The sequence below is a fragment of the Littorina saxatilis genome, linkage group LG8 (genome assembly GCF_037325665.1).
Source record: "Littorina saxatilis isolate snail1 linkage group LG8, US_GU_Lsax_2.0, whole genome shotgun sequence".
In the NCBI taxonomy this organism is placed as follows: domain Eukaryota; kingdom Metazoa; phylum Mollusca; class Gastropoda; order Littorinimorpha; family Littorinidae; genus Littorina; species Littorina saxatilis.
Genome location: NC_090252.1, coordinates 72437755 through 72453433, shown reverse-complemented (window position 1 = coordinate 72453433; position 15679 = coordinate 72437755). Strand labels below are relative to the sequence as shown.

The 15679-nt window shown below is 44.9% G+C and overlaps 1 protein-coding gene across 1 annotated transcript in view; it reads right to left on the bottom strand.

The window, feature by feature from the left end:
- Window positions 1-6004: 6004 nt before the first annotated feature.
- LOC138974433 (phospholipid-transporting ATPase ABCA3-like) overlaps window positions 6005-15679 on the bottom strand; it is a 34734-nt gene continuing 25059 nt past the window's right edge. The window contains exons 9-10 of the mRNA XM_070347147.1: window positions 9108-9292; window positions 6005-6761 (exon numbers count right to left, since the gene is read on the bottom strand). Coding sequence (XP_070203248.1) covers window positions 6347-6761; window positions 9108-9292 — 600 coding nt within the window. The 3' untranslated portion in view covers window positions 6005-6346. The remainder of the gene's footprint in view (window positions 6762-9107; window positions 9293-15679) is intronic.

The following is a 15679-nucleotide window of genomic DNA, read 5'->3' as shown; positions in this document are numbered from 1 at the left end:
CTGTCAGTAAAGGGGTGGGATCTACCCTAGTCCTCTCTCTCTCACCAAGCCGTCAATCATCATCACAGCCACCACCCCGCCTTGCCCTGTCAGTGAAGGGGTGGGATCTACCCTAGTCCTCTCTCTCTCTCACCAAGCCGTCAATCATCATCACAGCCACCACCCCGCCTTGCCCTGTCAGTGAAGGGGTAGGATCTATCCTAGTCCTCTCTCTCATCAGGACGTCAATCAGCACAGCACAGGAATACCCCGATTCTAATGACAACTTCAATGAGCAAAGTTAACTAATGTTTACGCTGGCGAGCTGAAATTCAACCCCGTAGTCGAATATTGTTTTGCCAACAGTTCAAACCATTTGATTCAAAAATGACGGCGTGACAGTGCTGCCTCAACTTTCAAACAAGTCGCGTGAAGCGATATAAAACCATTTAGTCAAGATCAACACCACAAAACCCCCCGCGGGTTAGGGGGAAGAATATACCCGATGCTCCCCAGCATGTCGTAAGAGGCGACTAACGGATTCTGTTTCTCCTTTTACCCTTGTTAAGTGTTTCTTGTATAGAATATAGTCGATTTTTGTAAAGAATTTAGTCAAGTAGTATGTAAGAAATGTTAAGTCCTTTGTACTGGAAACTTGCATTCTCCCAGTAAGGTAATATATTGTACTGCGTTGCAAGCCCCTGGAGCAAATTTTTGATTCAGTGCTTTTGTGAACAAGTGGCTCTATCCCATCTCCTCCCTTTCCCCGTCGCGATATAACCTTGAATGGTTGAAAACGACGTTAAACACCAAACAAAGAAAAAGAAGAAAAAAAAGACTGTACAGCCAAAAAGATCAGTCAGACAATGAAACTGGCATGGCCCATACTTGACCTCATGTTCTGTCCTGTCATGTCAAGTGGCTTTGTTACCAGAGTTAGAAAAGACGTCAGGTGGTCTTCCGTGACAGGTTAAAACCGTTATTTGGGACCGACATTGAGTGGTCTTTGGTCTCGACAGGCAGGTGGTCTGTATGGACAGGTGATTTATATACTGTAGTAAAAACCGTTTAGGATCCTTTGGAGTGGTCTCAAGTGGCAGGTGGTCTTTAAGGGCAAGGTGGTCTCCAGGGCAGGTTCCACTGTTTAACCTAACAATGTTTGTTGTGTGTGTGCGTCAGAAAGAAGAGGAGCGACTGCGAGCACACATCCGGCGCGACAACCAGAAGCGGCGCCTGAAGGAGCGAGCACAGCACCGAGGACTGAGCACGTCCTACCTGGACGGGGGGTACGACGACGAGGAGGAGGACGAGGACGGGATGACGTCCATCTCCGCTATCAAGCGCAACTACAAGGAGAAACGCGACAGTGAGTGGGCTGTTTCCTTTATCTGTCTGTCTGTCCGTCCGTCTGTCTGTCTTCCCTCTCTCTCCCTCCCTCTCTCGGTCTCTCTCTCTCTCTCTCTCTCTCTCTCGGCGATTTTGATGTTTTTGTGCTTTAGACTAAGTAAATAATTCCCCATGAGAAATATTCTCTTGAATATGATTGACAATACATGATTAAACATTCTTTTAACTTTAATAATAATAATAATGCAAACTTTTATAGCGCTATTCTAGAAAAATGTCTACTCTTAGCGCTTTACAATACATAAGAGGTACAAATATAAACAGTATTTCATGATACTTTTATGGCCTTCTCCTGAAAAGCTTTCTGAAACAAGTTACGCTAAAACTCCATGACAACATTGATTTGCTATTGTCTTCCATGAGAATCGCACGTACCTCCAGTTTCCTCTCCAAGCACGTACCTCCAGTTTCCGCCTCTCCAAGCACCCCAGTGATCAGCATCACAGGAAGGAAACCATTAAGCTACAATAATAATGTAACTCCCCTATGTGGGAGTGGGATAGAGATCCCTTTTCAACCAACAATCTCTCGCATATACACTACCCCTGAAGCACAAGACAGTTTCACATTCACTCAACTTTACTGTACAATCATCCCACAAACAATACTACACATCACTAATAAGCAAATCACATATACAACAAAACACACACACACAAAATACTGAAGTCCAGAATCAGGAGGAAAAAAACCAATTCTGGAACAACAACAAAAATATAACAATCTTGAAAACAATCCCAGAAAAATCTAAGTACCCCCCAAGTATGTCAGTAATGCAAACAAGTACAGACGCCAAGCCTCTTCCAATAGACTGCTTCGCCACCTGCAATACAAGAATAGACTAAATAGGCTCCACCTGCAACGCAAGATTAGACTGAATATGCAATCACATAAATCAACAAGTCATAAACAAGATGACTACAAGAAAAGAAACCATGAATGTTCAGTCTTTCTTGATTCGGCGTAACTTAATCAATCACACTGACTGTAATTATCGACAGTCCATAGTTCCGCACAGTTTCACACTAAGTGAAGGCGATGACGACTATTCGGTTGGTGTACACTGTTCTTGTTTAGTCTTGGCAAGATCAATTCTTGCGATTACACACACCAGGCACAAAGGTGAAGCAAACCAGCTACTAAATGAGAAGTACTGATATTGCTGGATACAAAGATAAAGTTTCAGCTAGGCAAAAGATATACCAGCCAGGACACAACACCCGACTGCGTGAAGTAAGACCGGGCAGGAAGCTTGGCGGAAGTAGTGTCGAACAACCACCACCGTGCTTCTGACCCCAACTGAAGACAACACGCTGTCCCAGGCGTTACCGCACTCAGTACACCAACTCAGCGGTCGTAGCCCTGAAGCCTGGTAACCATCTCTCCCAGCAAAACTCAATAACGGGCACTGGAAATGAATGAAGGCTAAGTTAAGCTACTAGCCTGAAATTCATAACACCATAATCTAGATAGACAAGTATCTACAAGTTCACTTGGTTGACAATCCCTTTGTCAACAAAAAACAACAAAGTCAGGATTTTGAAACCCACAACAATCATCTTGCAAAAAATTACAAACACCATTATCAAAACTCCTTGTCCTGATTTTGTTCAAAACCATACTCGGTTTGATGCAAGGGAAACAACCGCGCAAGCTGATATAATGGAAACGACCCCAAATATGTTATTCAGTTTTCCGCAAACAGCTTTTGGACTGACAGGAGAAAGCGTGCATGTTGATGTCTATGTTTAATAATCATGCAACTTCGACCAGTATTGTCCACGAGAGCGGTACATACTGAAGAGACCTCGCACCTCAAAGCCCCATCACAAAGGAGTTGTTTGCAAAGGGTGAATGCTGCTTGAAGTTCTTCATCTCCACCAGTCGCTCTCGGTGGTCTTGCTATGGCCGGAAGAAGGCCTGATCCATTTCGGATGAAAGACGTTTGTCTTGTTGTAACGGGGTGTTCCACAAATTGGGGAGAAAAGATAGCTAAACTGTTATCCGGCATCACAGATGTTTCAGTCTTTAAAATCGACAAGATAATCACAGGAGCATCCGACGCTCAAAACGCATGGATTCTTCAGTTCAAATCCGTTACGAATACGAATACGAATACGAATACTTTATTATCTCATACAGAGAAATTTCAGTGTGGTGCACATTAAAAGACAAAACAAATAATAAGACAACAGATACAAATACCATACGAAGCATACTACACTCGCGCACGCATATGTACACTAACAGGAATAGTAACATGATTCCAAATAGGTTAAAAGTTTAACGCTAAAAACTATCATTATCACAGGACTAGATATGTCATTGAACAATATTTATCACAGGACTAGTCATTCGAGGGTTATCACACTCATTCATCACAGAAATCAGTGCATATGTTCACCGGCACACATACTAGTTTTAATTAACTTAGGTATTTAAAAAGCCAATTGACTTTGGAATAAAACTGTTCTTAGTTCTGAGCGTTGAAGGTAAGTGCTACTTTAGTTTCGTATTGTTCCTTTCCACCATGAAAAACCCATTTACCGTAAACTACACTGCAAGCGCCCAGTATCGACAAAGCCCGACCCCTACTCCGGGTCAAACTCTGAGTAAAGAGTATAGTACCTAGCAAACGCGCACCACCAACATGAATCGGCGTTGTCAAAATGCTTTGATTTTTTGTTTTATTGTGTGTACAGTTTTGCACCCCGTAGAGACATTTTCATCCAAGGGAATAATGATTAGATGCTAAAAGAAAGCTATAATGTGGATTTCATACTCCCTCCATTGGAGTATCTGGATATATCTAAGTCAGTGAAAAGAGGATGAAAATTTGGAGGCTCTTCTGAAGGTGAAAAGTTTTGCTTTGCTTCATTCAATGGGGGCAAGTGAAAAGACCAGTGTTTTATTGCACTATTTCATTCTGAAACATTTTAGCTCTCTGATACCCTTTATTGGCCACGCAAAAATGAAGTCTGAAGCAACAACCCTCCAGTTTTCTGAAAAATGAATTCTCAGCAATAACGATCGAAACCAGAGAGTTGTTCTCATTCGAACGTATAAATAGAACCACGGTATACTCGCGGTCACAGCTGTCAAGACAGATGAGTCAGTCAACGTATAAATAGAACCACGGTATACTCGCGGTCACAGCTGTCAAGACAGAGGAGTCAGGCAACGTATAAATAGAACCACGGTATACTCGCGGTCACAGCTGTCAAGACAGATGAGTCAGGCAACGTATAAATAGAACCACGGTATACTCGCGGTCACAGCTGTCAAGACAGATGAGTCAGTCAACGTATAAATAGAACCACGGTATACTCGCGGTCACAGCTGTCAAGACAGAGGAGTCAGGCAACGTATAAATAGAACCACGGTATACTCGCGGTCACAGCTGTCAAGACAGAGGAGTCAGGCAACGTATAAATAGAAGCACGGTATACTCGCGGTCACAGCTGTCAAGACAGAGGAGTCAGGCAACGTATAAATAGAAGCACGGTATACTCGCGGTCACAGCTGTCAAGACAGAGGAGTCAGTCAACGTATAAATAGAAACACGGTATACTCGCGGTCACAGCTGTCAAGACAGAGGAGTCAGGCAACGTATAAATAGAACCACGGTATACTCGCGGTCACAGCTGTCAAGACAGAGGAGTCAGGCAACGTATAAATAGAACCACGGTATACTCGCGGTCACAGCTGTCAAGACAGAGGAGTCAGGCAACAAGGATGTGCACGGTGTTCTCAAACTTGAAAGATGCGTCACGGTGACCTTGTTTCTTTCAGTGCACCTTAAAGCTGGGTTGTACATGCGGAAAGCTCAATGTAAGACACCCCCGCTTTCTCCGAATGTGAGACACCCCCCCCCCCTTCCCCGACTGTAAGACACCCCCCCCCCCTTCTCCGAATGTAAGACACACCCCCTCTTCCCCGAATGTAAGATTCCCCCCCCCTTCCCCGAATGTAAGACACACACCCCCCTTCCCCGAGTGTAAGACACCCCCCCTTCCCCGAGTGTAAGACACCCCCCCCCTTCCCCGAGTGTAAGACACCCCCCCTTCCCCGAATGTAAGACACCCCCCCCCCCCACTTCTCCGAATGTGAGACATACCCCCCCCCCTTCCCCGAATGTAAGACTCCCCCCCCTTCCCCGAATGTAAGACCCCCCCTTCCCCGAATGTAAGACCCCCCCTTCCCCGAATGTAAGACACCACCCCCCCTTCTCCGAATGTGAGACATACCCCCCTCCCCCCTTCCCCGAATGTAAGACTCCCCCCCCTTCCCCAAATGTAAGACACACCCCCCCCTTCCCCGAATGTGAGACACCCCCCCCCCCCTTCTCCGAATGTGAGACATACCCCCCCCCCCCTTCCCCGAATGTAAGAACCCCCCCCTTCCCCGAATGTTAGACACCCCCCCCCCCTTCCCCGAATGTAAGGCTCCCCCCCCTTCCCCGAATATTAGACACCCCCCCCCCCTTCCCCGAATATTAGACACCCTCCCCTTCCCCTAATGTAAGACTCCCTCACTTTCAAGACCTCGTTTTCTCAGACGATCTTTTCATGACCTCTGTGAATGTAACCCTATTTTATACCCCCCTCCCCTCCCCGCGCGTGCCCTGCCATGGTTGTTGCTATGGTTGTGTATTTGGTTGTAGCAATGGTGTCTATGGTTGTTGCTATGGTTGTGTCTATGGTTGTAGCATTGGTTGTGTCTATGGTTGTTGCTATGGTTGTGTCTATGGTTGTTGCTATGGTTGTGTCTATGGTTGTAGCAATGGTTGTGTCTATGGTTGTAGCAATGGTTGTGTCTATGGTTGTTGCTATGGTTGTTGCTATGGTTATGTCTATGGTTGTAGCAATGGTTGTGTCCATGGTTGTTGCTCTGGTTGTTGCTATAGTTGTTGCTATGGTTGTTGTTATGGTTGTTGCTATAATTGTTGCTATGGTTGTTGCTATGGTTCTTGTTCTGGTTGTTGATATCGTTGCTGGTCAGAGGTGAAGGCGAGGAAGACCTGCTGGAGAGAAGTCTGATGCACGCTGTAGTCCTGCACGTTTAGAGCGAGCTTGGCGCTCTCCAGGGCGCGGAACACGGCCGACAAGGGGGTGTGGGGGTCCGGGATCTGGATGTATGCGTAGCCCTGCAAATGGTCAGAGTTGAAGCATTTGGCGGAGGGGAAGTGGCTCTGGACGTAGGTCACGAGAGGGTTGAAGGAAGCCAGCTGACCGTTCTCCTTCAGCCCCATCCTGACCGACAGCGTGAAGCCTTGACCGAAGCGCGACTTGAGGTGCTGCGTGGTGCCCAGACACTTCATTCTGCCGTTGACCATGATGGCCACACGTGTACACAGCGCCTCGCACTCCTCCATGCTGCAATCAACACAACACTTGTTGTAACGTGTACACAGCGCCTCGCACTCCTCCATGCTGAAATCAACACAACACTTGTTGTAACGTGTACACAGCGCCTCGCACTCCTCCATGCTGCAATCAACACAACACTTGTTGTAACGTGTACACAGCGCCTCGCACTCCTCCATGCTGAAATCAACACAACACTTGTTGTAACGTGTACACAGCGCCTCGCACTCCTCCATGCTGAAATCAACACAACACTTGTTGTAACGTGTACACAGCGCCTCGCACTCCTCCATGCTGAAATCAACACAACACTTGTTGTAACGTGTACACAGCGCCTCGCACTCCTCTATGCTGCAATCAACACAACACTTGTCGTAACGAGTTACCCAGGCACAACAAACACAAAACCTTGACACGCGGTACCCAGGCACAACCAACGCACAAAACGTGTAACACGTTACCCAGACACAACCAACACACAACACTTGTAACACGTTACCCAGACACAACTAACACACAACATTTGTTGTCAAACGTGACACAATGACAATCAACACAACACTTGTTGCCAAACGATACCCAATCACAATCAAAAATAATAATTGTTGTAAAACATTACCCAATCGCAATCAACACAACACAACGAAACCCAGAAAGCCGAGATGGTAGGGCCATGTAACACGTGGGCTCTCCAACACCATCCTCCAGGGAACGGTGCGCGGGAAGAGGAGACAGGGAAGCCAACAGAAAACATGGACTGAGTAGACTGGGCAAAGCTTTGGGGTAACCCAGAATACTGCCCACAACCGACAGCGGTGGAGACAGCTGGTGCAGCGTTCATCGTTGCGGTGCCCCCAAGACCCTGGCGGCCGACAGGACCGCGCACTCGCTCGTGAAAATTAACAAACATACAGAGAGACAGACACGCACATTGACACAAGGACCAACACAGGGACACACGCACACAATACACATACTTAGACAGACACACACATTGACACAAGGACCAACACAGGGACACACGCACACAATACACAGACTTAGACAGACACACACATTGACACAAGGACCAACACAGGGACACACGCACACAATACACAGACTTAGACAGACACACACATTGACACAAGGACCAACACAGGGACACACGCACACAATACACAGACTTAGACAGACACACACATTGACACAAGGACCAACACAGGGACACACGCACACAACACACAGACTTAGACAGACACACACATTGACACAAGGACCAACACAGGGACACACGCACACAATACACAGACTCAGACAGACACACACATTGACACAAGGACCAACACAGGGACACACGCACACAATACACAGACTTAGACAGACACGCACATTGACACAAGGACCAACACAGGGACACACGCACACAATACACAGACTTAGACAGACACACACATTGACACAAGGACCAACACAGGGACACACGCACACAATACACAGACTTAGACAGACACACACATTGACACAAGGACCAACACAGGGACACACGCACACAATACACAGACTTAGACAGACACACACATTGACACAAGGACCAACACAGGGACACACGCACACAATACACAGACTCAGACAGACACACACATTGACACAAGGACCAACACAGGGACACACGCACACAATACACAGACTTAGACAGACACACACATTGACACAAGGACCAACACAGGGACACACGCACACAATACACAGACTTAGACAGACACGCACATTGACACAAGGACCAACACAGGGACACACGCACACAATACACAGACTTAGACAGACACGCACATTGACACAAGGACCAACACAGGGACACACGCACACAACACACAGACTTAGACAGACACGCACATTGACACAAGGACCAACACAGGGACACACGCACACAATACACATACTTAGACAGACACACAGACAAAGGGGGCGCAGTGGCCCAGTGGATTAGACATCGGCCTCCTAATCGGAAGGTCGGAGGGTCGTGAGATCAAACCCCAGGCCTCGGCCGCCTTGTGGGTTAAGGGTGGAGATTGTTTCGATCTTCCAGGTCAATTAATGTGCAGACCATAGCAGACCTTATCCCGCTTCGTGTGTGCACGCAAGCACAAGATCAAGTACGCACGGAAAAGATCCTGTAATCCATGTCAGAATTCGGTGGGTTATAGAAACAGGAAAACACCTTGCATGTTTTCCCACTAAAGCGGCGTATGGCTGCATGCCTACATGGCGGGGTAAAAACACGTAAAAAGCCGTTGGACTTTCAGCCCATGAACGAAACAAACAAACACAGACATAAAAACACAAACACACACACCCTCCAACCCCCACACACACCTGTGCGACGTGAGGATGAGAGTGCTCCCCCCTGACCGGACCGAGGACAGGACATCCCAAAGATGACGTCTCGCGCTGGGGTCAAGGCCGGTAAAGGGCTCGTCCAGCAGGATGACGGAGGGGTCTCCGATCAGCGACATCGCTGTGGTCAGCTTACGCTTCATCCCCCCGCTCAGGTTGCCCGCCTAGCGATCAGCAGTGGTCAGTGTTATAAGGATAAGGATACGATTCATATTATAGTCCTGTGAGGTTACCCTCATGGAAATTCGGGCTGCTTTCTCCCTACCCATTTTTGTGTATTTTTTCCTGCATGCGTGTATACATGTTTCCAAGCCCTGAGACTTTCGCTGTGAACTTGGCCTGGGTTCTTTATTGTGCGCATGCGGGCAGACGGGGGTGCCGGTTCGGACACCGAGGAGAGTCTGCACAGTGTTGACTCTGGGAAATAAATCCCTCGCTTAACGTGGCGATCAACCCCACGGCGATAGCGACAACTGGTTTTGAAGCCAGCGCCGGTACATACTGAGCTATTGCCACGCCCTCATGCGTTAGTTGTATGTTTGATCACAGTATGACATTTGTCACAGAGCGAGACAGTCAGTGTTATACGTTAGTTGTATGTTTGATCACAGTATGACATTTGTCACAGAGCGAGACAGTCAGTGTTATACGTTAGTTGTATGTTTGATCACAGTATGACATTTGTCACAGAGCGAGACAGTCAGTGTTATACGTTAGTTGTATGTTTGATCACAGTATGACATTTGTCACAGAGCGAGACAGTCAGTGTTATACGTTAGTTGTATGTTTGATCACAGTATGACATTTGTCACAGAGCGAGACAGTCAGTGTTATACGTTAGTTGTATGTTTGAACCCAGTATGACATTTGACACAGAGCGAGACAGTCAGTGTTATACGTTAGTTGTATGTTTGATCACAGTATGACATTTGACACAGAGCGAGACAGTCAGTGTTATACGTTAGTTGTATGTTTGATCACAGTATGACATTTGACACAGAGCGAGACAGTCAGTGTTATACGTTAGTTGTATGTTTGATCACAGTATGACATTTGTCACAGAGCGAGACAGTCAGTGTTATACGTTAGTTGTATGTTTGATCACAGTATGACATTTGTCACAGAGCGAGACAGTCAGTGTTATACGTTAGTTGTATGTTTGATCACAGTATGACATTTGACACAGAGCGAGACAGTCAGTGTTCTTTCGAGATCTCGCTAGCAGGCGAGGGTGAACAATAACCATCGAGATCTTGACTGTATGTCATTTGTTTGTTTGTTGTTATCATACACTGGTATGCGTGTGTTTGTTGTTATCATACACTAGTATGCGTGTGTTTGTTTGTTGTTATCATACACTGGTATGCGTGTGTTTGTTGTTATCATACACTGGTATGCGTGTGTTTGTTTGTTGTTATCATACACTGGTATGCGTGTGTTTGTTGTTATCATACACTAGTATGCGTGTGTTTGTTTGTTGTTATCATACACTGGTATGCGTGTGTTTGTTTGTTGTTATCATACACTGGTATGCGTGTGTTTGTTTGTTGTTATCATACACTGGTATGCGTGTGTTTGTTTGTTGTTATCATACACTGGTATGCGTGTGTTTGTTTGTTGTTATCATACACTGGTATGCGTGTGTTTGTTTGTTGTTATCATACACTGGTATGCGTGTGTTTGTTTGTTGTTATCATACACTAGTATGCGTGTGTTTGTTTGTTGTTATCATACACTGGTATGCGTGTGTTTGTTTGTTGTTATCATACACTGGTATGCGTGTGTTTGTTTGTTGTTATCATAGACTGGTATGCGTGTGTTTGTTTGTTGTTATCATACACTGGTATGCGTGTGTTTGTTTGTTGTTATCATACACTGGTATGCGTGTGTTTGTTTGTTGTTATCATACACTGGTATGCGTGTGTTTGTTTGTTGTTATCATACACTGGTATGCGTGTGTTTGTTTGTTGTTATCATACATTGGTTTGCGTGTGTTTGTTTGTTGTTATCATACACTGGTATGCGTGTGTTTGTTTGTTGTTATCATACACTGGTATGCGTGTGTTTGTTTGATGTTATCATATACTGGTATGCGTGTGTTTGTTTGTTGTTATCATACACTGGTATGCGTGTGTTTGTTTGTTGTTATCATACACTAGTATGCGTGTGTTTGTTGTTATCATAGACTGGTATGCGTGTGTTTGTTGTTATCATACACTGGTATGCGTGTGTTTGTTTGTTGTTATCATACACTAGTATGCGTGTGTTTGTTGTTATCATAGACTGGTATGCGTTTGTTTGTTGTTATCATAGACTGGTATGCGTGTGTTTGTTTGTTGTTATCATACACTGGTATGCGTGTGTTTGTTTGTTGTTATCATACACTGGTATGCGTGTGTTTGTTTGTTGTTATCATACACTGGTATGCGTGTGTTTGTTTGTTGTTATCATACACTGGTATGCGTGTGTTTGTTTGTTGTTATCATAGACTGGTATGCGTGTGTTTGTTTGTTGTTATCATACACCGGTATGCGTGTGTTTGTTTGTTGTTATCATACACTAGTATGCGTGTGTTTGTTTGTTGTTATCATACACTGGTATGCGTGTGTTTGTTTGTTGTTATCATACACTGGTATGCGTGTGTTTGTTTGTTGTTATCATACACTGGTATGCGTGTGTTTGTTTGTTGTTATCATACACTGGTATGCGTGTGTTTGTTTGTTGTTATCATACACTAGTATGCGTGTGTTTGTTTGTTGTTATCATACACTGGTATGCGTGTGTTTGTTTGTTGTTATCATACACTGGTATGCGTGTGTTTGTTTGTTGTTATCATACACTGGTATGCGTGTGTTTGTTTGATGTTATCATATACTGGTATGCGTGTGTTTGTTGTTATCATAGACTGGTATGCGTGTGTTTGTTTGTTGTTATCATACACTGGTATGCGTGTGTTTGTTGTTATCATAGACTGGTATGCGTGTGTTTGTTTGTTGTTATCATACACTGGTATGCGTGTGTTTGTTTGTTGTTATCATACACTAGTATGCGTGTGTTTGTTGTTATCATAGACTGGTATGCGTGTGTTTGTTTGTTGTTATCATACACTGGTATGCGTGTGTTTGTTTGTTGTTATCATAGACTGGTATGCGTGTGTTTGTTTGTTGTTATCATACACTGGTATGCGTGTGTTTGTTTGTTGTCATCATACACTGGTATGCGTGTGTTTGTTTGTTGTTATACACCGGTATGCGTGTGTTTGTTTGTTGTTATCATACACTGGTATGCGTGTGTTTGTTTGTTGTTATCATACACTGGTATGCGTGTGTTTGTTTGTTGTTATCATACACTAGTATGCGTGTGTTTGTTTGTTGTTATCATACACTGGTATGCATGTGTTTGTTTGTTGTTATCATACACTGGTATGCGTGTGTTTGTTTGTTGTTATCATACACTGGTATGCGTGTGTTTGTTGTTATCATACACTAGTATGCGTGTGTTTGTTTGTTGTTATCATACACTGGTATGCGTGTGTTTGTTGTTATCATACACTAGTATGCGTGTGTTTGTTTGTTGTTATCATACACTGGTATGCGTGTGTTTGTTTGTTGTTATCATACACTGGTATGCGTGTGTTTGTTTGTTGTTATCATACACTGGTATGCGTGTGTTTGTTTGTTCCAGCCAAGTTAGAGGGGGTGCTTGGCACTAGCTAAAATTGAAGATCACGACATTGCCTCTAGTCCCCGTGACCTCCAAGAGAAGACACGTGTGTCAACTAATTAACTGGTTGCAGACAATGCAGGTGTACCAACTAATGAAAATGAAGACAGCTGTGCACGTTTATACGCTGAGCTGTTTTCGCTCCATTTATCCGAATGTACGTGTTAGCGTGTCTTTAAATGCAAACCAGAAGGCAAAGCCCTCACGACTCACGTTTTTAAATTGTGGATTCGTTACAATGCTGTTACCTGCGTTACAATGTTGTTACCTGCGTTACAATGCTGTTACCTGCGTTACAATGCTGTTACCTGCGCTACAATACTGTTATCTGCGTTACAATGCTGTTACCTGCGTTACAATGCTGTTACCTGCGTTACAATACTGTTACCTGCGTTGCAATGTTGTTACTTGCGTTACAATGCTGTTACCTGCGTTACAATGCTGTTACCTGCGTTACAATGCTGTTACCTGCGTTACAATGCTGTTACCTGCGCTACAATGCTGTTACCTGCGTTACAATGCTGTTACCTGCGTTACAATGCTGATATCTGCGTTACAATGTTGTTACCTGCGTTACAATGCTGTTACCTACGTTACAATGCTGTTACCTGCGCTACAATACTGTTACGTACGTTACAATGCTGTTACCTGCGTTACAATGCTATTACCTGCGTTACAATGCTGTTACCTGCGATACAATGCTGTTACCTGCGTTACAATGCTGTTACCGGCGTTACAATTTTGTTACCGGCGTTACAATGCTGTTACCTGCGCTACAATGGTGGCACCTGCGTTACAATGCTGTTACCTGCGTTACAATGCTGTTACCTGCGCTACAATGGTGGCACCTGCGCTACAATGCTGTTACCTGCGTTACAATGCTGTTACCTGCGCTACAATGGTGGCACCTGCGCTACAATGCTGTTACCTGCGCTACAATGCTGTTACCTGCGCTACAATGGTGGCACCTGCGCCACAATGCTGTTACCTGCGTTACACTGCTGTTACGTGCGTTACAATGCTGTTACCTGCGCTACAATGGTGGCACCTGCGCTACAATGCTGTTACCTGCGCTACAATGCTGTTACCTGCACTACAATGCTGTTATTTGCGTTACAATGCTGTTACCTGCGTTACACTGCTGTTACGTGCGTCACAATGCTGTTACCTGCGATACAATGCTGTTACCTGCGTTACAATGCATTCTAAGTCCCTCCCTTTCAAAACCTTGTTTTCTAAGACCGTCTGTTCATATCCTCTGTAAATGTTGCCCCATTCTAAGACTCCCTCCTTATTAAGACCTGGTTATCTCATTAAGACCTGGTTATCTCATTAAGACCTGGTTATCTCATTAAGACCTGGTTATCTCATTAAGACCTGGTTATCTCATTAAGACCTGGTTATCTCATTAAGACCTGGTTATCTCAGATGTTTAGAGGTCTTATAAAGAGGGAGGAGTTGCACTGTATCAGGTTGTTTGTTTTTCACGTTGTGTGAACTCACTCGCTTGGCGCCGTGCTGAAAGGGTTAAACTCATGTTGTGTGAACTCACTCGCTTGGCGCCGTGCTGAAAGGGTTAAACTCATGTTGTGTGAACTCACTCGCTTGGCGCCGTGCTGAAAGGGTTAAACTCATGTTGTGTGAACTCACTCGCTTGGCGCCGTGCTGAAAGGGTTAAACTCATGTTGTGTGAACTCACTCGCTTGGCGCCGTGCTGAAAGGGGATTCGCTGCGCAGCTAAATTTCCCCTGTGTTCCCTGCCAACGCGCGATTTAGAGCCATTTTGAAAAAAATATTAAAAATCAACAACACAAGATAACCTTACATACCTTATGTTTTTGCAAAGTTTGAAACTTACTCTTTTAGAAAATATATGAAACATTTGAAAGTACATACCTTTTGTTGTCTTCATATCCACGCAAAATATCCAATTTGAAGCAAAACAAAAAAACTTTCTACGTCATGGGTTCATCATACACAATGTCATGATCGACACTTGCATTGCCCGAATCATCACCCAAATGATCGTCCATTGGCACAAAATCGTCACCAGAATCTAAAATATCATCTCCACTATCATCATCACTGAGGTCAAGATCAGAACCGTACTGAATAACACGTTCTAGCACTCTTTTCAAGTTACTACGTCTCAGCAGAACGATCCGCCATCTTGGAAAAGTCAAAACACGTGGGTCGCACACCGTCAACAAAATTTTTATTAATCCCAACAATTTAAGGGAAGGAACTGTTTACAGTGAATGGTACCACTGTAGACAGATAGAAGTTCATTGCAGGGGTTGTTTCCCTTGGTCAGCAGGACCGTTTACACCGTTAAAAATTTGTGATATCCGTCGGAACTCAAGTGCCGGCACGCAGCCAACGCTAAACACAGGTGTCGGAATTCCAGTTCCGACGCGCAGCGAATGAGTTAAACTCATGTTGTGTGAACTCACTCGCTTGGCGCCGTGCTAAAAGGGTTAAACTCATGTTGTATGAACTCACTCGCTTGGCGCCGTGCTGAAAGGGTTAAACTCATGTTGTGTGAACTCACTCGCTTGGCGCCGTGCTGAAAGGGTTAAACTCATGTTGTGTGAACTCACTCGCTTGGCGCCGTGCTGAAAGGGTTAAACTCATGTTGTGTGAACTCACTCGCTTGGCGCCGTGCTGAAAGGGTTAAACTCATGTTGTGTGAACTCACTCGCTTGGCGCCGTGCTGAAAGGGTTAAACTCATGTTGTGTGAACTCACTCGCTTGGCGCCGTGCTGAAAGGGTTAAACTCATGTTGTGTGAACTCACTCGCTTGGCGCCGTGCTGAAAGGGTTAAACTC